This window comes from Vigna umbellata, chromosome 3 (genome assembly GCF_029865625.1).
Source record: "Vigna umbellata cultivar VRB3 chromosome 3, Vumbellata_1.0, whole genome shotgun sequence".
Lineage (NCBI taxonomy): Eukaryota > Viridiplantae > Streptophyta > Magnoliopsida > Fabales > Fabaceae > Vigna > Vigna umbellata.
The window spans coordinates 1,392,306-1,418,452 of record NC_142167.1 but is presented as its reverse complement, the minus strand read 5'-3'; the positions used below and the strand labels follow the sequence as shown (position 1 = coordinate 1,418,452).

At 30.6% G+C, this 26,147-nt stretch overlaps 3 protein-coding genes across 3 annotated transcripts; 2 read left to right on the top strand and 1 right to left on the bottom strand.

The window, feature by feature from the left end:
* Nucleotides 1–7,600: 7,600 nt before the first annotated feature.
* On the top strand, nucleotides 7,601–11,859 carry LOC124835471 (amine oxidase [copper-containing] gamma 2-like). Its single transcript, XM_047310393.2, has 4 exons — nucleotides 7,601–9,308; nucleotides 9,484–9,597; nucleotides 9,973–10,520; nucleotides 11,393–11,859. Exons 1-4 carry the CDS (start codon nucleotides 7,992–7,994, stop codon nucleotides 11,601–11,603), a joined length of 2,190 nt encoding a protein of 729 aa, XP_047166349.1. The 5' UTR covers nucleotides 7,601–7,991; the 3' UTR covers nucleotides 11,604–11,859.
* Nucleotides 11,860–14,613: 2,754 nt separating this feature from the next.
* On the bottom strand, nucleotides 14,614–19,750 carry SMT1 (sterol methyltransferase 1). The gene is made up of 14 exons (XM_047310395.2): nucleotides 19,626–19,750; nucleotides 19,418–19,533; nucleotides 17,791–17,857; nucleotides 17,374–17,447; nucleotides 17,208–17,292; nucleotides 17,057–17,112; nucleotides 16,909–16,963; nucleotides 16,524–16,571; nucleotides 16,173–16,256; nucleotides 15,828–15,944; nucleotides 15,646–15,729; nucleotides 15,409–15,534; nucleotides 15,165–15,262; nucleotides 14,614–14,891 (listed from the first exon to the last, which is right to left on the bottom strand). The coding sequence occupies exons 2-14, from the start codon at nucleotides 19,480–19,482 to the stop codon at nucleotides 14,828–14,830; spliced, it is 1,023 nt and encodes a 340-aa protein (XP_047166351.1). The 5' UTR covers nucleotides 19,483–19,533; nucleotides 19,626–19,750; the 3' UTR covers nucleotides 14,614–14,827.
* A 4,163-nt stretch (nucleotides 19,751–23,913) lies between these two features.
* Nucleotides 23,914–25,858, top strand: LOC148201377 (uncharacterized). The gene is made up of 7 exons (XM_088108846.1): nucleotides 23,914–24,560; nucleotides 24,633–24,714; nucleotides 24,968–25,090; nucleotides 25,169–25,297; nucleotides 25,399–25,502; nucleotides 25,594–25,684; nucleotides 25,757–25,858. Exons 1-7 carry the CDS (start codon nucleotides 23,914–23,916, stop codon nucleotides 25,856–25,858), a joined length of 1,278 nt encoding a protein of 425 aa, XP_087964972.1.
* Nucleotides 25,859–26,147: the final 289 nt, after the last annotated feature.

The following is a 26,147-nucleotide window of genomic DNA, read 5'->3' as shown; positions in this document are numbered from 1 at the left end:
CTTAAACTGAAAGAGTTTAATTAAGTTTAAAGAGAAAATTGTATATCTTTAACCGAGAAAAAATTGATAACATCCATCTAAAAAGAGTAAATAAATATTTTTGAAGTGATTGAATCCATGAGGCAGGAGGCAAGTTGTAGTGAATAGTTCTTGGTGAGTGTACGTGGTTACAGTGAATGAATGATAAAGTATTAAAAGTGGTAGTGTTTTGAAATTTTGTGAATAGTTTGGGTGAGTTTGAACCTGAGGAGAAGGATTTGGTAGGAGAATTATTGCTCCCACTTAGGAAGTCTATTCAAACAATAGCTTTTTGATTTGAATTTATATATATATACTTCTGTTTTAAGTGAAGATTCCATTCACTTCAGAAGTCCTTCTGTAGCTTTTTGTATAAAATGGACCTATACCTATATCTGAACCAACTATAGTCACCATTTTTCATTTTCTATTCTTTTCTCTTAACTTCACATTTCTCAATTTCACTTTTAGCTTCACGTATTTCTCGCGTCAGAATGGGGCAACCTAAGATTCCTGCGTCCGTGTCAACATCAAATCTTATTAATGTTAATAATAATAATTATTATTAGGTTACGTTCAAAGTTTTGAAAAATATTTACTAAAAAATTGATTTATTAATATATATATATATATATATATATATATAATAGTATGTTCGGTAGCTCAATGCAATAGTAATCAGTGTACAGTAAATGCAATCACATATCTCTTATCTTTCACCTGTATTTATAATTTTTGGGTGTAAGCTCGAAACTAGTGAAACCTTGATTACTGTCCAATTTCAATTCAACATCTCTAATTATTATTTACCTTAATACAACTTATTTTCTGTATTCGGTTAGGCGTCATCAATTGGCCGGTCGGTCCCGTTATAGTCGGTTGTTCGACTTTGATCAGTTCTATATAACCGACCAGACAAAATATATATATATATATATATATATATATATATATATATATATGTATATTGTTTTTTTAGATTACTTAAGAGTTTGTTTTTTCATTTTTTTTCTTTTTCAACTAAAATGTCTTTTATATATATAATTTCTGACTTTTGTTTTTCAACTTTGGTTGTTTTTTAATGGAAAGATGATATTTTATGATTTTTTTTTTGAACTATTTGATATTTGAAATATAATTTTGTTTTAGAATTTTATAGCTGAAAACTCATAATAGGAAGACAGAGATTTTCTTATATAACATTTTATTTTTAATAATATGTTAAAAAGAACTTGAGTGATACTTTGTAATGTCTGATGTTGTACTGTTTATAGTTAAATTGTACAAAGTAACTTAGGTGATAATTTATGGTGAGATTTTTAGGATTTTTAGAAATATGAGAGATATACAAGATTTGTTTATGGAAATTTTTGTTCTTTTATTTTATTAACATACTTTATATATAAAATAAAACATGACAGAATATCAATTATGTAGGAACATAATTTAATTGGTAGGTTGTTCATTATCACAAAAAAACGTGTTTTTATCTATTTAACGTCACATAAATAATGCATGATCGTTTATTTTTCTTTGATTTGGATTTGATATTGAGAAGTATTACATTATCCCTCGTTATTATGTATGAAATAAAAAAAGAAAAAGAGAAGAAAAAAAAAAGAAAAATATAAAAGAAAAGAAAAATAAAAACAAAATAATTTTTTTTAAAATTATACGTGTCAACTAATTGTTTTTTACCTTTTAATTTAGTTAATATAACTGTTAAACGCGTCACTTAAAAAATTAATATTGCTAGCTTCTTAAACATATATTTCTTCTTTACTAAGTATATGAATTAATTTTATATAAACTTTTCGATAAAAATTAATTATAATTTGACACGTAAGTTGAGAGACTATGCACTTAAGCCTGTAAAAATAGCATAGGATACAAATCCTACAATTTTTAAAAGCATTTAAATATTAAAAATTTACTATAATTATTAGTTGATTTAATTTTGCACAATTTGATTTTTATTTCTCAATTAATTATGTAACTCGACCGGGTATTAATTAGATGTGACTTTGTAAGTTGAAATTAATAAAGGCCATAAAGTAGATGTAACTATCACAAGATTTGGTGGTGGACTTAAGATCTTTTTAACAAATCAGCCTATAATTAAGCTAGTTAATAACTGTAAAATGACATAAACAAAATAACTTTATAAATTTTAATATATAAATAAAATTTGTGATTTTTGTAAATAAAAATATATTACCATGTAATTATAATATTATATTTTAAAAATAATTAAATTTTTGTTAAAAAGTTTAGTGCTTCTGTTTATTTTTTAAACATTATATATGTTTTTTAATCTTAAAGCTTTTTTTATTTAAACAAATAAAATTAATGGGTACTAATTAAATTATTATCTTTAAAAAAAAATTATTTACTTTTATTTCTTAACTTAAACTATTGTCATAATAATTCTTTTTCTTTACAATTGTCGTGGTATGTAATACTTAGACAAAAGCATGTAATGAAATATTATATACTTATACTATATATAAGGAAGATACATTTTTTTTCATTGTTCTCTGTTTTTTTTTCTTATTTTTTACTTTTAAACTTTAAATAATTATTTATAATAAAAAATTGTTTTCAATTTTATCCTTTTAATAACTACTTTTTCGAATTTAAATAATTATTCATAATGAAAAAAATATTTACATAATATTATTTATGATATTTTTATTTCAATAATTAAAATTTATTTTATTTATAACTATATTTATATTTATAATTATATATATATATATATTGTTTTTCTAATTTTACCTTTTTAATTACTACTTGTAAAATTTAAATAATTACATATAACAATACATAGATTCTAGATAAATATGACTTAATAAATATAAATTTGTTTTATATATTAATTTAATAATATTATAATACTAATATAATATTATAAATATTTAAAAACACGTACACGATAACGCATCGCGCGCATGTATTTATATTAGTTACTGTAAAAAATTTGGAAAAAAGTTATTGCTTTTTTTAAAAAAATATATATATTTCTTCAAAAAAGAGAAAATAGAAGGAAAATATATGCTTTATTTCATTTAATATTTTGAGTTATCATTCATGCATTTGAATTATTTCATTTTATTTATCATATTTTTTTATCATTTTATTAGTATTATTATTGTAACTATTTCTTTCACTACTAAATAATTTTAAGTTTGTTATTAGTAAAGAAAGTTGCGCTAAAAAAGTTATAATAGTAAAATATCACAACTTAGTCTTGTTAAAAGTTGTAGACACTAATGTTTTGTTGACTTAAAGATGATTTGGGAGAGATAATTTGAGGAAGAGTGATTGAATGGATTTGAGAGTAAATTTTTTGTTGTTTATTTGAGTGGATTTGGAGGTAATTGAGAGTAGATTTGGAGTGTAAGATTTGATAGATGTGAGAGTTAAAAAAATGTTGTTTAATTGGTAAAAATTGAAGATTATCAAAATATCCCTAGTTATTATTATCATCATCATCATCATCATCATCATCATCATCATCATCATCATCATCATCATCATCATCATCATCATCATCATTATTATTATTATTATTATTATTATTATAAAAGATGAAAAACACCAAATGGAAGCTTTGTTTCACAAGAAATTATGAATTGTGGCATCACGAAATTATGAATTGTGGTATGGGTATATATGAAAATTTCTCATAATATCCCGCAAATCACACCTCTTATGAGAGGATGGAAGAAAGCAGCAATTCCGGTTTTACTCGCTTTCATTTTCTCGACAATCAACAACAAAAACGAACACGATTTTTATTACAATCCATCACGTGAACAGTAATTTTTTTCAGTGAACAATAATTTCTTTCAAGTGAACATACCCTAACATAAGGAGACTTAAAATAAAAAAAAGAAAAAAAATATTTTCTTTTTTACATCTTTACTTTCATTTTCTTATTACGATAATATAAAAAACATCATATTTTTCTATTATAAGACTTCGTAATTAATTTATTATTATATTCTAAATTATGTATTATATGTCCTATAAAAGTGTAGCTACGACTAGTAAAAATAGGTCTTGTCTCATTTTTGGAAGGGGCTGCAATTAGAAATTTGTTAGGGTGTAACAATTTGGGTTTACTGTATGCTTAATAGGTTCTTTCTTTTAGTACCCATGCTTGCTTCCTCTTTTTTGTAAGTGCCAAAAAATTCCAAACTGTTTTACGTATAGTAAAACTTGAATTGTATGGTTTCAAAATACATTTTAGATTATATAATTTAAAATTAAAAAATATAATTTATATCATGCAGCATATAAACGTATTTTAAATTATATAATTCATAATACATTTTTAAAATTGAAAATATATTTCAAATTGTGTAATTTGGAAATATATTTTAAATGTACGGTTTAAAATATGTTTATAGATTACATAATATAAAGATACATCAGAGACTATATAATTTAAAATAAGTTCTTAGATTACTTAATCAAGAAATACATTATGAATTTTGTAATATAAAAATTTAAAACACATCCTTAACTCTTGAAATATATTTTAGATTGTAAATATGGAATATATTTTTGAATTACATAATCAGTATACAAATGGCACAAACTTTTAAAATATATTTTTAAATTTTAAATTATGTAATTCTAAATACATTTAAGGATTATATAATCCAAAAATCTGACTGGTGTGCAATTTAGATAAGGTTTATATTGCTTCCTGCTGTATATTCAATGTATTGAGAATGTGTTTGTTAGAATAACTTGAAATTGAGTGATACGAAAAGTTAATGTCAAACTTAGAAAATGTAATGTTATAATATTTGAGATTATAGATTCTAATTAATTTTGCAGACTGTGTTATCTAAGTAAATATTATCATAGAAATGATATCAGCCACAAAGGCAGAAGAAAGAACAGTAAGAGAAAAAGAAAGCAAGAGAATAAAAGAAAATATATTTTATTTTGTATTACATTCTTGTTAATCTTTTATCTGTTTAAATGTATATCCACATTTAAATTGTGAATCGTTTTTTTATCTGTTTTGAATAGAAAACTTAAATTTTATCATCGATAGTAATATATCTATCATAATGTTAAGAAAAATAAGTTATATGAAGAAAATATTAAAAGTATGCAAAAATAAGAAGAAAATATTAAAAGTATCATAGATAAACAACAGCGAAGGAGGTGGCACACTCGTGGTCTTTACCAATGGAGGAGACGACACAATAGTGACAATGAAACAGAATCAATATAGGAGTGACTTTTGATAAATCAATGAAAATGACAATGAAAAAAATCAAATATAACAAAAATGGTGAAGAAAACAATGGCTTTTTGCGTTAGGAAGAAAAAGATCTAAAGTCATGAAAATTAGGTGACAATTAAGTGAGAATTGTTGTATATCACGTATTATGGAACAACTTTATAAAAGATTAATCATTGTCTACTATATAATAAATGGCAATTCTCACTTAATTGTAGTGTATTTTGTGCCAATATTTTTAAACTATTCTCCAATTCAACACAAACAATAATTTGTACTAGTCAAAAGTAGGTACTCATGTTTTTAATATAAAAATACCTCTTAATATGAGAAGTAAAATCTCACGAGTATAAAACAATCAATCAATCTCTACTAAGATTACATAAGGATATAAGAAAGTCAAATCAAGTACACAAACAAATGAAACAAAAAAGAAAGTAACAATGTAAATTTGATTTTTTTTTACTAGAAATATTTGATTGACGATACCACTAGTCAAATTGAGTAATCATATATTACAATTTTTTGTCGAAATTTCAATATAATCCAATGATGAAAGAAGTAAAAATGATAATTTTACTGAAGCGACTTGGTGAATATATTAAGCAATTTTCTCTCTTTTTTCTCTCTTCCAAATATTGCAAGAATTAACACTCACTTAACCTAGAAGATTTTTCACTTAAGTGAAGTGAAACAAAATAGGTTTTACAAGTTTGAACTTTAGAGACATATTGTTAGAAGTCCAATATGATAGTAATATATAGCAAGTCTAACAAATCTCATTAATTAGAGTTAAAATTGATTTACAGATGCAAACTTTATCTTTAAATTTTTTTTATAAAGTTAAATTAGAAATTCACGAACTCTATGATGTTTGAAAGAAAACAAAGGAAGAAATGTGGGTTTTGAAAGAAAGAGTAAATGGTATGGACGGATAATGTCAAACAAGTGTAAAAGACTTTTGTGCAAATATGGTTATTTTTTTTTCTAAAATTGTGTAGAATGATGTAAGCTAAAGGCAGGGAGAATGACAGCTACTATGGCTTGAAGTTGCGCATTCTGAATTTTAGTGCGCGGACACGTAACTTAACCAACGTCGTCTTGCTAATTAAAACGCCATGAAAATGCCTAAGTACTGCTTTCTTTACCATATATTTTCAATCCTCACTTTCATGCGTGGTCCTTCCTACCATATCACTATCAACACAAACTCTACACACCTAACTATCCATCTCATACCATTGGAATAACAATGTTATTTCATATATTATTTCGCTTCTATTAAAGATTTAATTAAAAACATTTTGTTAACAAGTGAAGCTTAACCTAACTCAATTCTACAAAATCGGTTTGTAAAATAAGGTTTCCATTCACTTATATGTTGTGTTTCGGCAGGATTTAGAACCCTAATCCAAAACATTCAAAGTTGTCTGCTCCGATGTCCAGTTGTAATGTCTTCTCTCTTTTCCTTGTCCAAGCCGCGGGGGAGGGTGCCTGCAAAAGACACTCCGACGCTCAAGTCAGTGACTTTGCGTAATAATCTTCTAATCAAGATTTAGTTATCAGAGCTGTAAGATTCAGTTCAAGTTCAAGTTACCTGTCTCTAGACAAATATTTATAAATTATAATGAGCTTACAGTTAGGTCTGACTCATTAACCACTAATAAATGACAATATTAATTGTCAATAAATGACAATTATTTTCATTAACTCTCCGACAGTTATTACTATTAATTACATTAACGGCTCTTTTTACCGATCGATTCATTGACCTGAGAGGTATCATCGGTCGGCCGACTCTTCTGCACCTTCACCATTCGGTCGGCTATGAGCCCATAGTAACATGTTGTAAATTGATTTTATCTCTAGTCGATATGGAAATTAAAATTTAAAAAGAGGCGTTTATAAATTCTTACGTAGCCCTTTAAGCGAGCTGACATTATAAAGGGTAACTGTTTTATGTGAGATATCCATTTCTAAATTTGATGATTCTATACTCAAAAAAGATATGTTTGGTTCTTAATGAATACGCTGATGTTATTATACTATTAAAGTAATTGCATTATTTCTGATGATTCTGCTACCATTTTATTCTGAAAATAAACGTAACTAAATTGAGAGAGGACAGTGCATAAATAATCGATCTCAGTCTTCTAACGAAGTGGACAAAATCTGCTCTGCAGTAAGACAAAAATAGCACTATGGTGGGTTAACATTGGTGACTTCATTGCTGAATTTTTCTATGGGACAGAAGCAGGAAGAAATAGTTCTAGAATTTAATCTAAGTCTCATCTTCTTCGATATGTCATAGGAAGTAAACACCAAAGTTATCGGAATTTTTGTTTTTAATAAACTTATTGTCAAAATTATTGTTTTAAGGTTTTTGCTACACGGTGTTGTTATTAATAAATTTCTCGAGCATAATTTATTTGCATTCTGTTATGTTGGACTAAGAAACAAAATTGTCAGACTCTCTCTGCATAAGATTCTTTTATCCATTTTTATCGCAAGTGGTTGGTTTTTTATGTGCAGTGTCAGCTTGACTAGATAGCAAGTGTCTGAATCTGAATCCTGGTTCATTTTACTGAGAGATTCCTCCAATATTCAATTTCCACCGTGACCATATTCACGTGAAGCTTTCTCAAGATAGAGTGTACTTCAACAACAAGAGAACACAAACTCTTCAACACCAGTGATATCTGTATCCATGGAGGCCAAAAGCTTGTGGCGCTTCCTGGTTCTTTCAACTGTCGTGGCAATAATTTCACTTGTTGGCTGGCTTCACCTTCCATCATCTTCCAACAAGGAGGTTCTGAACTGCAACGTTTACTCTGGATGGTGCACCTCAAAGAACCGCTTCTATTCCTCAGCACGGCCTAAGGAAATCAAGAATCCATCGTTTTCCACTCATGACCACCAGTCAGAAGTTCCTCAACACCCTCTTGACCCTCTAACAATTCAAGAGTTCAACAGGGTCAGAACCATCCTCTCTTCCCACCCTCTCTTCAAGTCCTCATCCAGCTACTCTCTGAGCTCCGTCGTCCTTGAAGAACCAGACAAAAAACTAGTCATCAAATGGAAAAAGGGTGATCCACCCTTGCCAAGGAAGGCTTCCGTGGTTGCAGCCGTGAAGGGGGTCTCTCATGTGCTCACGGTGGACCTCGAAATCAGCCAGGTGACTAGCCTAGAAACCGGCTCAGCGTCCGGGTACCCTACCATGACTATGGAAGAAATGGTGGGGGTGCTTGAGGTTCCCCTAAAGAGCACTGAGTTCAACCGTTCAATCACCAAACGTGGTGTGAATTTAGCAGACCTGGCTTGCTTGCCAATCTCTTCAGGGTGGTATGGGACACCGGTGGAGGAGAATAGAAGGTTGATTAAGGTGCAGTGCTATTCCAAAGAAGGCACTGTGAACTTCTACATGAAACCGATTGAGGGTGTCACTGCTTTGGTTGACATGGATAGAAAAGAGGTGCTGGCTATTTCAGATGATGGCCAAAACATCCCTGTGGCTAATGGTTCCAACACTGACTACCGTTACTCCATTCAGAAGCTGAATGGGGAGTTGAGGCTGCTGAATCCAATATCCTTGGAGCAACCAAAAGGTCCAAGCTTTACTGTTGATGGGCACCTGGTGAAATGGGCAAACTGGGAATTCCATCTGAGACCTGACCCAAGAGCAGGGACCATAATTTCACAAGTCAAGGTGAGGGACCCTGACACATTAAAGCTGAGAAATGTCATGTACAAAGGGTTCACATCTGAGCTTTTTGTGCCTTACATGGATCCCACAGAAGGTTGGTACTTTAAGACATACATGGATGCCGGTGAGTATGGATTTGGGTTGCAAGCAATGCCATTGGACCCCTTGAATGATTGCCCTCGGAATGCTTACTACATGGATGGTGTGTTTGCATCTTCTGATGGCACACCTTATCTCCAACCCAACATGATTTGCATTTTTGAGAGTTATGCTGGTGACATTGCTTGGCGTCATGCTGAGTGCCCCATCACTAACCTCAAGGTAAGCTTTCTCTCATACTGTTACGTTTAATGTCATGAAACATCAGATTCAAGCCGAAAGTTACCATATGTAGTTTGTTGCCAGTTCAATGATCATGAATCACTATGGCTTGTTCTTCATATAGTTCAATGGATTTATCTCTTAACTGTATTTTGTATTTGGGCTATTATGGAAGGTTACTGAAGTGAGGCCGAAGGTGACACTAGTTGTTAGGATGGCAGCTGCAGTGGCAAACTACGACTACATCGTGGATTGGGAGTTTCAAACCGACGGGCTAATCAGATCAAAGGTTAGAGATGGAAATTCAGTTTAGTTTGTTTGTATTATTGTTCAGCATTGATACTCCCGATAAACTCTGCAGGCATGTGTACAATAAACTAATCAACGTTTGATGTGATACGTTTTCATAATACAAACACCATGAAAGCTTTCTTTATAATAAACTTATCAAGTTAATTACGTGATACTTTATCTTTTCTAGCATTGCTGCAATCCAAGATTCCTGAAAACCTTTAACATTAATTGATCACTCGAATGCACCTTTTTCAATAATGTGTCCCTTACGAAATATGTTGGATTATAGCAAAATCGACAACTTGTTTTTGTCTTGTTTAGTTAGTACTCTATAGTTTATGCTAATGTATAGGCTTTTTGTCTGATGCAGGTTGGACTGAGTGGTATCTTGATGGTGAAAGGAACTAGCTATGAGAAGATGGAGCAAGTCCCGGAGAATGAATATCTTTACGGAACCCTTTTGAGTGAAAACATTATTGGTGTAATCCATGACCATTTTATAACGTATCATCTAGACATGGATGTTGATGGGTCAGATAATTCATTTGTTAAGGTGAAGTTAAAGAAGGAAGAGACGAGTTCAGAAGAATCACCGAGAAAGAGTTATTTGAAAGCTGTGAAAAAAGTGGCAAAGACAGAGAAAGAAGCAGAAATTAGACTTAAACTGTATGAGCCATCTGAGTTTCATGTGGTGAATCCAATGAAGAAGACAAGGGTAGGGAACCCTGTTGGGTACAAACTGGTTCCAGGTGGCACAGCAGCTAGCCTGCTTGATCCAGAAGACCCACCACAGAAAAGAGCAGCCTTTACCAACAATCAAATATGGGTCACTCCATACAACAAGACTGAGCAATGGGCTGGTGGCTTATTCGCTTACCAGAGCAAAGGAGATGATACTCTTCAAGTCTGGTCCGACAGGTCACTCTTTCTTTTCATCATTCTACCTTTCTTATCTCATGCTTCAATTTTCACTCTATAATCACATTTGATAAAAGAAAATTTTCCTGACTGACATCATTGCTATGAAAGGGAATTTAGGTGAAGTTGGTTGAAACTAATGTGATCCATCAATTTAGAAACAGGATCTCTATATTGGAAATTGAAGATATTCAGATGAAGTACATGTAGATCAATCACTCTAGAAACAGGACCACTGACTTTGAAATAAGAGGCAAATAGTTGAAATTCATTTTCATCACTATAGAAGTAGGACCACTAAATTAGACTTTAGAAATTAGATATCAGATACATACAAATAGTTGAAATTCTTGTTCATACGTCAATCTAGGAACACTAAATAATGGCCAAGAACGAAATTTTAAGTCTAATTCAACTCTACAAAATCGAGCTAAGATCTGAGTCCAATCACACAAGGAATTGACATCATTCTCTATCCAAAACCTTAAAACATTGGATTAATGGGTCTTTATCTTTATATAGTGTTCTACCTTCTCATTTCTATCCAATGTGCGATTTAGACTCACACTTAGATTCCTATCATACATAACCGGAGACAATTTAGGAACAACATTTGGTTTATTATTTCATGTCTTGTGCTGTCATGGATCAATAAAAGGAAAAAGGAACAGTCGTGTACTCAATAAACTTAGGTTGGACAAAGTGCTCACTCACCAAATTCTGAGCTTTTTTGACTTGGAATTTAGTTGCTTACATCAAATATAGAGGTATTGATATGGGACTATCTATGATGTGACTTTGTATTTAGAGTCTAATGTTATTGGTGAAGACATCATATTAATTTCAGAAAGTGTTTGATGTTTAATATGCAGGGATCGTCCGATTGAGAATAGGGACATAGTTTTGTGGTACACAATAGGATTTCATCACATACCATGTCAAGAGGACTACCCTATAATGCCTACTGTCTCATCAAGTTTTGATTTGAAGCCTGTTAATTTCTTTGAGAGGAATCCAATCCTTGGAGTGCCTCCCAATTTTGAGGAAGATTTACCTGTTTGCCAGGCTCATAAATCAGCTTGAGATTCCATCAGAACTGGATGCATGTTCTATTTATACATGAAGAAAATGGTGTGCCCAAACTTATATTTAAATAACTAGTTAGGGTACCCAAAATTGGACTATCATGTTATACTTTTAGAATTTTGGAATGTGACATGAATCCTAATGTATATCAAACAATGGCTGTATGATATTAACCAAAATTATCATTGTAGTCATTCAAAAAAATAAGTCTTGTTGGTTGCTAGTTCATAATACAAATTATGTTTGTTGCTTACTCATACTAAACAACCTAAAAAACAAAAGAACTATATCCAAATATTCATGTTTCATCCTAGTATCTTGCTTTTAAAAATTGTGAGGAATTGGCTCCTTAACTCTATCATTGTTTCTTAAATGTACGAGATTATTGGTTTTACATCATCATCTAATGTTATTACAAGTGGAAATCAACATTTTAGAAAAAGATTATAATATATTAACAACTTTTCGTAACTATTTTTTGACAATAAAATACGTGTCACTATTTTATTAGTATGTTTGAATTTATTTTTAAAAAAATATTTGAAATAGACACAAATCACATAAACGTTTTAAAAAAGTTACAAAAAAAATTATTTAAAAACATTTTCCTTTAGACTGTGATTGGTCTCCAAAATTGTCATTACATATTTTCTTTATTGCTTATGCTTTTGTGAATAATTATTTCTTCAAATAATTATTTTTCTAAATTATTATATTTTATATAATTATTTTTCTAAATAAATCTTTTTAATTAATTATTTTCTAAACTATTTTTTAAAATAATTATTTTAAAAAATGGTTTAGAAAATAATTAGTTTTTTAAAATTCAAAATTATAAATTCTCTTTCCCTCATTTTTAAATGAAAAATAAAACAACTCAATTTAGATTTGAGTTTGCCAGGACTAAATTTGAATTGATCTTTTTACAAAATTACATCTAATCATGTTATTTGGCGATTGTGTGTAGACCTGTCAAAACGGGTCACAACCCGCGAGTCAATCTGGCTCACCACGAGTTTGAACCGGATTGAATTAGAAAAAATTATATTTTTTTTATACGAGTTAGATTTCAATCTGGCACGTTTAAACCCTCGAGTTCTCCCAATAACTAAAAAGTATATCATGCCTGAATTTAACTGGGGTTCGCGGTGGTGGAGGAACTGGATAGGAAAAAAGAGCGATTCTAGTTGTAAGATATCTAATGAAACCATCGCTGGAATTGAGATCTCATTCAAAGCGAAAGATATCAAATATCTGGAGTTAGAGTTCTAGAGAGATAAAATGTTCTTAGAATAATGAAAAGTGTTTATAAAATTCACTTTATATTATAAGATTATTTTAAAGTAAAATAATCTATATCATTTTTATAATACACCAATCTGCTCTATAATACTCTATTTTTTACATAATGAACACCTAAAAATTAAAAAATGATGAAATAAATATGAATTTAAATTAAGTTGAAAATTATTGAAACCCAATTAAAAGAAAAATTCAATACATGCAAAACTAACATTAAAAATAATGAAGGATTTAATGATAGTAACTTGGGTAATTAGGCTCCTTACGTATTAACATTTTTAGTACACTAAAAAAATAAGTATAGTCTTAGTAACAAAAATTTAAATTATGTGATTTTCTTTTTAAATTTTCTTAATGTGAATACATATTTGATTTTTAGTAATTGTTACAGATGTTTATTAAAGAAAATAATTAAACATCCTTTTACCCTTTAAATTTAAAAAAAAAATATTTCCTCAACAATAATTACATATCAACATAGTTTTCCTTTAGAAAATAATGTAATAGTTGTTAAAGGCCAATAATGTGTTCAATTAATTTAGTTATTGATGAAATTCAAACAAAACTTACTTAATCAAAATTTTATATTTAAACTGTAATTTTTTTTCTTCTTCTACTTAAAGCAAAATATATAAATACTTATTTTACTAAACTGATTATTTTTTTTAATAACTTTTGTTAATGATTAGTTAATTTCCTACGTTTTGAGATTCCATTAGAGGGTAATCCACAAGGATTTAATAGGATTAGGTTTGTAAAATAAAAAGTAAAGAGCATTAAAGTGAATCTTTCTTCTAACAACATTTGCCAGCAAAAAAACCTTTCTTCACATCGAACATATCAAAAACTCAATAAAATATGCAAGAGCAAGGTCATTGACAGAGTACCAAGTAGCCCTCTTAAAAAGGTTATAAAATACCAATTAGAATGGTCCTAGAATTCAAATGACAGTTCAACTTTTGTTCTTTAGAATTGGCTTGTCCTACTTTTCCTAACAATGAAAAGACATCAAAATGATTCAACTGGATTTTTTTATTAACAGGGTGGATACAGTTTTCTGTGTTTTTCTTTGCTAGTTTTTTAAACAAATTGTTGATTTTCTCTTAAAAACTAAAAACTAAAAACTACAAAATTATTAATGCGTGTAGATAAATTACAAAAATGATTAAATATAATCAAATTTTTATTACTGTATTTGCCCACTTACAAATAGATGAATTTAAAATTTCAAACAATATTAGAATTAGTATATTATAGAAAGCAAGAAAGATGAATTGGTAAAAACATCCAAACCAACCGAATTATATCTAATGTTTATATTTGGTTTGAATGACTTTTTTTTATCAAACCTCGATATAAACTCCTTTATATCTAGAAGAAATAACAAGTGAGAAATTCAAGTTATACAAAATTGACGTGATTCCTTTATACTCTTTTTTTAAAATAAAATATATGATAGTAATTAAATAGTAGAATGGAGAGTTTGTGGTGTAATTCAAGAATATAACTGATTTGAAAAATATAAATATGATTGTAGAAGAAAAATAATAGAAAAATTACAGTAATAAAATAGAATATATAAAATATATTATATCAAAACAACAGTACTCTATATCTGTTGTTATAGTTTATATATAGTTATTGATAATTAGAGGCTTAATGAACTAAAAAAAAAACTTGGAAGACTAAAATGAAAGGATAAAAGTAAGAAGACCTAAAAAGTGTCTTTAAATTTTTACTTTTAAACAGAATTAAAGAACAAAATGCACTGCTTAATCGAACAAACAGCAAAAGTTTTGGTACCCTAAACAAAAACAAGCAACTCAAAACAGCAGGAAACTACGGTCACGAGGACAAAAACAACCGATTCACCCGACCAGAATCTCTGTAAACAACAGCAACCTATTTGTACAACCAACTTAGTTACTGTCTGAATCAGGCTTCCGTGCCAAGAAGAAGTACATTGGTGTGAAAATCTCTTTCCTGGAAAAGAGACAAAAGCAAGTCATATTTCAGATTCCTCTGCTCCAAAAATATGTTTGTAAAATCTTATAATTTATTAATCAGTATTTCTCTCAAGGTTAAGTTGGACTCAAATAAGAGACCTTCAGAATCTGAAATTGCCACAGATGAGAGCTGTACATGCTGGCTAGGAGCATTCTCATTTTTACCCAATTGAGAAATTATATTCATAAATTTCATATGCATGGGTAGAATAGAGAGAAAGTGATATTATTAGACAGATGCAAAACTTACTTTCCTCCTTCAACTAGTCCTTCCGCAGCCTTCTCTAGGAAATCTTGAACCCTTAGACTACCCTTTGGAGCCAGTCCAACATACTCCAGAACCTTGACCTGCAGATATAAATTTGTAGCCCCAACCAATGTTGAATGAGTAATAAGATTTACGAATCCCAAAATTCTCGACATACAATCAAATTACAGAACTCTATAACCAAGAGAAGTAGAATAAATTTACAGATGGTGTTCAATAGCAATACCATGTTTTTTGTGAAAAGTCGCCCAACAGCGGTTAGACGGAAGCTACTCAGTGAGAAATGACTTTTGTCTAAAGGCAGGTACCATGGAAGAGGAGAGTCGGCTGCTAGATCTTTCTCCCATATTACCTTTTACACGAAAAAGGAGAGAATCCCCCTTTAGCCAGTTAGGTTCAACTATTGGATATACAACAGCCAATACTTGTGAAAGGTGACAAATAAGAAGAAAATGATGTTCACCTCAAAACCTGCTTGCTTCAGAGCTTCAATACACTTAGTGGTCAATCTAATGTCAGGAAGCCCATCACCAATCTCAATTTCTGCCTGCAACGAGGAATTTTATCGATTTAATTACAAACCAAGAGGTTTCAACAGGCCTAATAGACCTCAATCTAAGTTCAATCTACACCGCTATAACATACCTTGATTTTTTGGTGCTCTGAGTTTTGGGGATCAAAACTATCGGTCATACACCATTCATAAGCAGCAAAATATTGACCAGGCTTCAACACTCTAAAAATCTCTTTATAGCATCCATACTACACATAATTCCATCGCACGAGAAATAAGAGTCAGCCAATACAAAATTATGGACACCATTTTATAGATTCACAATTAACACATGCACTCCATGCTATCATGCAGGTCAAGTTGCTTCATAGTACTTCAGAATTTATACGTAAATGAGGGAGATAGAAAGTTGTAGTAGGGATGGGGGGAAATTAGCGTGTGAAACCCATTGGAGAGTACAAGATACTTTCACATACAGCATCTGGTGCATGGCAAGTGGCTTCAATCGCATACACTGCATCAAATGTGTTGTCTGGGATTGGCATTTTCATGAAGTCAGCCTGCATTATCAAATACGATGATCATGTCAACGATTTTTTCAAATCAATATCCTGCTTCAACATGTTTAGTTATGCTTAATTTACAATATCATTTTAGCCAAAATATCTTGATCATTTGATTTTAAGTTTTCTGAACACAAAATAAGGCAACATATTCAATGTAACATTAATAACTGGATCAGAACAATTTTATAAAACGAAACAATAAGCTCTGAAATAAAATCCCTCATACTCCCCAATAAGGGTAATTGATATACAAAAATCAACCTTGATAAAATTGCAAGTCTTGTCCACTCCCGCAATGCGATTGAGTTCCTGTTAAATAGCAAAAAATCCGTTAGTGATCAAAGTGTGTAGAACTTTCAATTTAATGTCCTATCTTCTTTCAAAATATTGAGAATCCAAAAATAATCCCTTCATCCAAAAGGCTTTCAACAATTAACAAAAGATTACTTTCATAAGTACATTAAGTAAAATTAACACTTAAACAATGCATCGATGTTTTGTCAGAATAAGCACAACCAACAGTGACAGTGTACTATAAGTCTATAACAACTAGATATGATGATTGAAATAACGGTAAAAATAACTATGTCAATGCATTAACAATTTACACCTCATATTTCAATGAACTTAATTTCCGAAAACATACCTTTCCTCTTGTTATCTGGTACTCATTATTATTCAACCCAGTAATTGAAGTTGAGCTGCCCAGGTGTCGCTTGATTTTGTTAGTCAGTAAATGTAACACAGGGAAAGGTAAAGGAAAAGAAGCCTAAATGAAGTCAATCTTGTTTAACCTGAATCGAGAAATTTCTCTTAATGGTCCCCCAATTCCACATCCAACATCCAAAACCTAAAATAAATTATAAAAGCTCATTAAGTTTTAATAATAAATTACTGTAAATAAGATATCAGCTTGCTTATTTGCTATATTGAACATAGGAAAACCTTCTGCCCTGGCTGCAGTCGAAGTTGTAAAGCAAGGAAGTGTTCATGTCGCTTGATGCTCTCCCGAAGAGATTCCCCATTCCATCTGCAAGATAAGAAAATTATCAACATGATTAATGTAATAGAAAATTCTTCAATTTTAGAGCAAAATTAAGTAAATGGAGACCTGGGCGCAAAATGGAAAGATTCCCCCCAGCCAAACTCGTAAAAGCTGGTAACAAGATCATAGTACTTATTCACCTAAAGACAAATGCAGATCTTATCAACGTTTTGCAGATAATCAAATTGACTATAATTGAGACAAAAACACATCTCTATTACTTCACAAGTGAAGTCATAGAGCATTACTCATTGCCTACTATCAATTAGACCGCTAAAGAAAAAATGTAAAAGTTTCCAAGTCTCCAAATAAGCAAAATCTAGGATTAGAATCTCTTAGTATTTCAAGAAAAAAAAATGTTTCCCATTTGGAGAAAGAGTGAGCAGAAAAAAAAGAAAGAATGAGGCCAGGCATACCGTATGCATCTAAAAAAGAAAATCAGAACTATAGAAGTTAAAGGTTGTCAATATTAATAACTCTCACCATATCACTATAGTTAGCTTTCCTCTCTTCCTCTTGGCCACCATAGCAAACATGATACTTCTCATACCTGAATCATAAAATCAATACATTTATAAGCTCCGTGTTCAAAAAGAAAAAAGAAAATGAGAAATTATCGTGAATAAGAACAGCTATAATTTTTCTTTAGACATATGTACCAGCTACAATGGTTTACAACAATGGTATGCCTATAGGTATGCCCACATATAGCTTTGTAATTATATAAAATACATGGCCATCCCTGATTACTCGTCCATATATAAATAAATAGCCTAAATATTAAATTTACATAACAACTCGAGAATTTAAGTGTGGCCAATCAACATATAATTGCAATCCGTAGTACTAAAATTTCTTACCTTTACAAATCAAAGTTTTTTAAGTATTCATTATTCTTAAGTTTAATAAAAATACTAAAACAGACTTAAATGTACAAAATAGAAACTTCAGATACACTGTTCACGTTAACGCGAAGGTAAACCTCTCAAAGTTCATTCTCTTCCTAATTTTGCCAAAAAAACTGACCAATATTTTGATCCAAGCCAAAAAAAAAATTGAACTCCGAAACAAATATAGAATAGCTAGTAAAATTCTGAAGCAATTGCTTAATTTTATGCTCAATTTCATTTCACTTAGCACATTCGTAATTACCATCAGAGAGATATTTGCTCAGCTGCAAGAAATCTGAAATCATTTTCCAGTTTCGTTAACCTGGATCACTATAAAGTTGCTGGTACTTTAGGTGAAAATCACGAGTTAAAAGAGACACGGTGGGCCCAGATATTATTCACTTTCAATAAAGTCCAAAACATTCCACGCAAGACCACAAGCTTTCAGTCCCACCCCCACATTTTAATATTTTTTTAAACAACTAAACACCGCGGCACGTTACATCAGATCGAACCAGAGAATTGTGGAGTCTTGTTTTTCTTTCATGTGCCATTAACAAAATCACAACTATTATTTTTCATATTAAAAAATTTCATGAATGCACATCCCCCGGCATTTTTATTTTCTTTAAATAAATTGATCCCAAATAATCATAGTTATAGATTATTCAACCCCTGTATTATCATATTCAATATTTTTCCATCCAAATAATTAAAAATATAAGCATGTTATTTTAATAAATAAAAAATTTCACCGAAAACCCACTAATTTGCTTTCTTTATAAACTAAATATAGTCCAAAAATTTTCGCAGCCTACAATCACGGAACAAGCTCCTTAAACCAGATCAAAGCACCAAAAAGATTCTCGAACACTTGAAAAAGTTTATTTGACTAACCATTCCCAAAAGCTGATCAGAAAATTAATAATCCGACAATTGTGATAACTCAAATACATACAAAGAAATTTCTAAAATTAATTATAATCAACAGTTGATTTTCTGATTAAGGCCGTACTTAAATCCTCTACAGTACACTGTCCCTAAAAGATTGCGCCACCGTATTTTGAAGAAAGCAAAAACAGAAAAGTGACACAGAAACCTCATTTTGAAGACAACAAAGCTTATACTCGGAGTCTGAAATCACAATGCAACCACGAAATTCCATTCAAAAGAAATTAAAAGAAAGAAAAAAAATAAAGAAAAGAGAGAATCATGTATACTTCTCAACGGCAGAGAGAACTTCGGTCTTTTCAATCTTGCCACCGAGATTGGATGCCAAATCCATAGCTGCTGCAAGTTCCGGCGCCGCTGCAGCTCAAAACGACCTCGTTTCGATCTACAACACAGCGAATTTGTTTGCGTTAAAGGAGAAAGAGAAATGATGGATAAAGGGGAAAATGCAGAAAGCGAAAAGGAAAAGTGACTCACGTGGGAAAGGAGAGAGAAAGCTAGAGGCGGAGGAAGCTATGAACGATGAACGTAAACAATGAGGAGCGAAGTGTTATATAGAAAACTGAAAAGTCAGCAAAAATACAAAACGAAACATGTGATGTACAAAGCGCTAAAATTTCTGAAGGACCACATGGAGTTAGAAAGGGTATAATCTTACAATAAAATTATTTTCTTTTATATTATATTGAATTATAATTATAATAATAATAATAATAATATAAGTAGGGTCCCTCATTAATGAATAAATTAAATAAGGAGAAGATTCCTAGGTTGAAATAATTAAATGACAGTGAAAGAATTAACTTAGGTTAAAATAAAAAGAATCAATACAAGTTTACATTGAATCTTGTACATCAGAACAGAAAAGATGTAATAAATGAGATCTGATAGACAAAGCCACATAAACAAACTCCTAGTTAATTAATTTTGCAATGGGGAATAAACATTAGTTAATTTTAAAAAAATGAATATAATTTTTATAATTAAATTGTTAGAAAAAATATTTAAATAGAATATGTAATTTTTAAAAGTATGGACACTAAACAAATTAATTTAATCGTATGAGGACTATGGTTAATTGACAGAAAATATAAAACTAAAATATTTTAAAAAAAACGGTATTATATAATAAAATATTCTAAATATAAGTATAAATATTTAATGTTACATTTATGTATATATATCATAAAGAAAGTCGTCTCACATGATTTTTCTTCTTTTGAACATTAGAATGTTACGTAAACTTTTGAACACTTGTCAATTTTAAAATTATTACCATCAAAGAATGTCCTAATATTACTGGTAATGATAAAGACTTTTTTATGCCTCATTAAATTTAATTAAGTTTTGCTTAATTTTTTTCATTTCATTAAATATGTAAAAATTTTATTTTTTTAATTTTTTGTGTGTCAATAACTTCTGTATCATTATTTCAATGATCAAATAACAGTTGGTGATAAGTTATGAAAATAATGTATTTATATGTCAATTATAATATTATGTTATGATATCATTGTGAGAATCGATTATGGTCTAATTTAACTCCCACGTAACTCACTTATAAAATGAGTTTTACCTCATAAGTGATATTGTAAATTGAGTTTATTTTTAATTATTAGATTTCCAATAAATAATACAAGATAAAAAAGAAAAAGAAAGAAACAAAATAATACTCATATTCGATTAGAAAAAATGAAATAACAAGAATTTAATTAAATAATTAATAAAAAATTACAAAAACTTTGTTAAATAAAATTACAACTTTCAGATAGACTAAATTTATCACTAATACTTTTCATTTATTCATAAAAAATTAAATTAAATTAACACATCACATCTCTTTGTACATAAACTATACATTTTTTCTTAGAGAAAATTATTATGATGTGATTTGACATTTATGTTCCTTAGCAAATGTATGAGGTTTACTCTTTTGTTTAAACATGGATTCGCAACTAAAAGTAATGGAATTCCAAAAATGGATCAACATGGTAGGAAGATGATCAAACCTTCTAATTATACCAAAAAAAAATTATGCATCTCTTTAGAAAATACATTAAATAATTTTTTAAAATAAAATATAACAACTACATAGTGATACTAATTTTAAAATGATCAATCAAACAATAACATTCAAATTTAAAACATTTCAAATATTTTTTATTTTTTTAACTTGAACAATCAAACTATTCCTTTTATTTATTGTTTTGCAAATCATATTGTTGTATTTCTTAAACAATGTGTTAGTCAAACCTTTTTTCTTCTTACAATCTAAAGTTATGTTTTGAACAAATTTATCAATTTGAATTTCTAAAATAAAAAAAAAGACTAAAATGAAACTTTTCTTAAACTGAAATAAGAAGTAGACTTTAAATCTAACTCAAACATTAAAATAATATGTAGACTTTAAGTCGAATTCAATCCACCAAATTAGTTTATAAGATAAGGTTTGTATCAATTTATATACTCTAAATTAGTCGTATGTGTAATTGACGTGAAACTCCAATAATATAAAATTACGAGATAAAAATCTTTTAAAAATATCTCATAAAGAACTATTGAATTTCTAAAATAAAAAAAAAGACTAAAATGAAACTTTTCTTAAATTAAAATTAATTTATATACGTTAAGAAGTAGATTTTAAATCTAACTCAAACATCAAAATAATATGTAGACTTTAAGTCGAATCCAATCCACCAAATTAGCTTATAAGATAAGGTTTGTATCTATTTATATACTCTAGTCGTATGTGTAATCCACGTGAAACTCCAATAATATAAAATTAAGAGATAAAAAATATTGTGAAACTAAGGAAGATCTTTTAAAAATATCTCATAAAGAAGTTTTATCTGTTACCTTATATTTATTCATTTTAAAAATGATTATTTTTTCATTTAAAGTTCTCCACGAAATTTATTTAAACAAGATGATACTATTGTTTTAAATGGTTCAATGTATAAATGTTTATCATCTTACACCATTGTACCATTGAATTGACCTATCAATATAAAGTTGAGAATAGTTCCAAATTTGAATCTATCAAATATGCAGTGTGTGAGAAAATAAACTGGAAGAAAACAAAAAATAAGTTGCAGTTGCTTGTTATTTTTTCCTTTGATATTTGATTGATGTACTTGTACTGTACAAATTCAGTGGTTTGCTTTCCCCATCCAAATATGTAATGTTCAACAAAATTGGGTTGAATCGATAGTTATTAAAGAAAGGAAAATGGTATGTGGACAACGAAATTTTGACAACGATTTCACAACGTCCACGTGTCTTCCATGCATTGGCTAATTAAATTGAAAGTAAAAAAGGAAAAGGTTATAAGGCGAGGGGTATTTGTGGGATTTTCATTTTAAAATTTTAAGAAATGGGTTTGGCGGTTTAGGGTGGACAATACGTGCGTTCAACCCTTCCATCTTCTCTCTAGCTCTGTCCTGCATCTTCTCCCTTCCATCTTCTCTGTCGCTCTCTCCTCCATCTTCTCTGTCCATCTGTCGTCCATCTTCTCTGTCGCTCTCTCCTCCATTTTGAAGCCTATTGCTTGTGGATTTCCCGTCTGGTGGAGGAGGCCGTGGAGCATAGTTATCCGTCTTTGTTGGTGTAAGTAAAAATGGCCGAGTCCTGACATTGTCTTTTACATTGTGTTTTTGGTGTTTCATTAAGCTTATTGATATGACGAGTGTGGAATGTTATCTTGTTAGGGCCGTTTCAATGGAAGGGAAAAAACCAAGTGTAAGAAAAATTTAAATTTTGTGTTTATATATTATTTGATTATCGTATCAATTGTAGTTATTAATAAATTGATCATTATTTTATTGTAGTGACGGCTTCTTATCTCGATGGAGTCATCGATCATTATTGAAATGAATCGTTTACTACGAAAGTGTCATGTGGAGCGGATTAGGATGACTCCATTTATTTGGTGTTTGAATATTGAAAGCCCTGTGGAGGTGAATTTGAAATTATTGAAGGTTATGGTTTGCAGGTGGGTCGGGCATGATAATAGTTTTAGAGTAAGTCAACAGTTGGTGCCGTTTTCAGTTATTGATGTGTTCATGAGCATAGGTTTAGAGATAGGTGGTTTAGAGATTCCGTTTGATGAATCAGCAGTTGGATTGGTTGGTGAAATGTTTAATTCAAAAATCATCAGTTTGAAGGATTTGACGGACATGTTTAATGTGATTGTGCATGATAAAAACATTGAGGTTGATGTAGTATGTAGGTTATATATATTAGTCTATTTGGTTGCTTTTTATTTTCCTAGGAAGTTAAGGCATGTTTGTAACATGCCTTTTGCAGTGTTAGATGACTTAGACAGTTTGTGTCTATACGATTGGTGCACCGGTGTACAAAAACATATTGTAGAGAATTTAAATAAATGTAAGAAGAAAATTATGAGAGGAGGTATCTCGCAGTCACTCACTCTTAGTGGCAATGTGGCAGTGTTGCATGTAACATGATTTGTAGTTTATTATTTTGATGTACTGCAGAACATTGTAGATTAGGTTTGATGAAATAATATTATGATATTGTAGGCTTGGGCGGTTGAAAGACTTTCTTTGCATGGTCATGCTTCACACAGGTTTTTCCCGCGCATAATGCGATGGTTCCCGTATAAATCAAGGACCGAAAAAATTGAACATATATTCAAGACCGGAGATGTAAGTGTTTTGATATTCGTTATTTTTTATTTAAAAATGGATTGTCTTTTTTGTCAAAATTTGTTGTGTGATATTGGTGCAGTTAAATATGGAGTGGTATGTACGAAAGGAAGACCGTCATCGGTCGGAAATCCGTGCAGCTTTCAAGGTTGAGTGAAGGATCCTTGGCTGAAGGATCCAAGGTTGAGAAAGATGATGACGAAAGCTCTGATGATGGGACATGGGAAGCAGGTGCCGAGGAGAGATTGAGGAAAAACAATGAAGATATCAGAGCATTGAATGCCAAGATTAGAGTTCTTACTAGGGAGTTATTCGAAATTTGTCAAACTCCAATCTTTACTGAAGAAGATGCATGTGGCACTGATGAAGAGGTTGGTGGTGGAGTTGATGAAGCAGCTGAAGTTGGAGGTGACGAGAAGCCTGAAGTTGGGGGTGACGAAGAGGCTGAAGTTGGTCGTGATTGTGGATTTGAAGAAGAAGGTGATGGTAATGCAGTTCATGACCCCCTAGGTGCATATACTGAAGTAAGAGGGGAGGATAAAACCGCACATGAAGATGAGATAGTTTCAAGAACTGTTGATAACATTATTTGTATTGAAATCGATGATGATGGTGATGAAGAAGAACGGGAGGTCGTACCATTGGTTATCCCCCCATTGCGCAGTTTTGTTGGTGATCCAAGCACCACTGTTGATGTAGACCAATTGTACAGAGCAGTTAGCGTCAGAGAGATGACCGTATACAGGTATATGCTGTGAATTGTAGTTGTGGTTGACGAATCTCTATTGTTTGTGATTGACTAATATTTTATGTTTAGGGTTGTAAGCGAGATAATTGGGCAAACCTTGAGCACGACTTCATTTTACACTTTGGCCCCGATGAAATACGTTGATAACATGGTTAGTATTGTGACATTTGTTTGTGTTTCATGTTGTAGTTTACGTTAGTAATGTGATAATTTTTTATTGTGTAGGTGGTGTTATTTGCTTGTACGATGTTTATGTACTTTGAGAAAAGGTTGTGCGGTGTTGTTAAGAGGATTCATTTTAGTCCGTTATACTCGGTAAATAAAATTTCATATGGTATGATATATTTGATTGAAGAAATGAATTTTGATTGATTTTTGATTGATGATTTTGAAATTGTCCACAACACCATATTCTTACTGATTATAGGAAACGTCCACAGAATCGTCATGTTTGGACGCTTCATAACTATAACAGTTATCTGCGTTGCAATAAGTTTGGACTTGGAGAGTTTGCCACAGCTGACTTTGTGAGTAACCTTTAATTTCCAATTTTTGTCCACTTTTGGTTGTAAACGTGTAACTGATATTTTTTATATTGTTTGTAGTTGTTTATGCCATTTGTCCACGATGATCATTGGTGGTGTTATTCAGTGAAATTGAGTTCATTAGATATTTTTGTGATTGACTCATTGGGTAAGGGGATCAGAGACCGGAAAAGGATAGACACAGCTGTTGTAAGATTCCACATATTTCACATCTTTCATTGTTGATGACCGTGTGATTATGAGATAACCCTGTATTGTTTAACAATTTTTTTGTATTTGTTAACTGTTAGGCTGAAAATATGGCACGATTTTTTTGCATCTTGATGAATAGACCGGAAGGTAGTATTGGTCCTTTGAGTGTTAAACAAGCAAGTATCCCATCCCAACCAAACTTGTAAGTTTCTTGAATTGTACTGCTGGATTATATTGTGTTGTGATGAATACACGGGCAAAAGTAATTTTATGTGGTGGGTATATTATTTCAGACATGATTGTGGAGTCATAATGTTGAAAGCAATGGAAATTTGGGATGGAGACGACAAATACAACGGAAAAAGCATGCCTCAATATACAACTGTAAGTTGGAACTGTGTGTTTGTTAAAATTATTCAATGTGTTTGTTTGTAATGGGGAAAATGTTGGTTTCAGGAGGAGCTGCTTGGGATCAGAAAGAAATACGTATGTGACTGGATCCTGGACAACGAGAACATAAGACGAATGGAAGCCCTAGAGCTATATGGGATTGTTTAGGATTGCTAAGAAATGAACAAATTTGACTTGTAACACAGCATGTTTAAATATGTACATAATGTTAGTTGACAATGTAGACTTTATGTTTGTAATAAGATTATTGGTTGGTTTTTCAATTTAATTGTTTTGACATTGTGTTTGTTATAATGAAAAAATGATTTATTGAAAAATTAACGCGCCATTATAATAAGTATTTCAAAACTAGGGGAGCATTTTTTTAGTTAAATTAAGGGTAATTAATGCGAGGAAGTTGATGAAGTTCTGAGTTGGTGATGCGCTGTGACCCCAA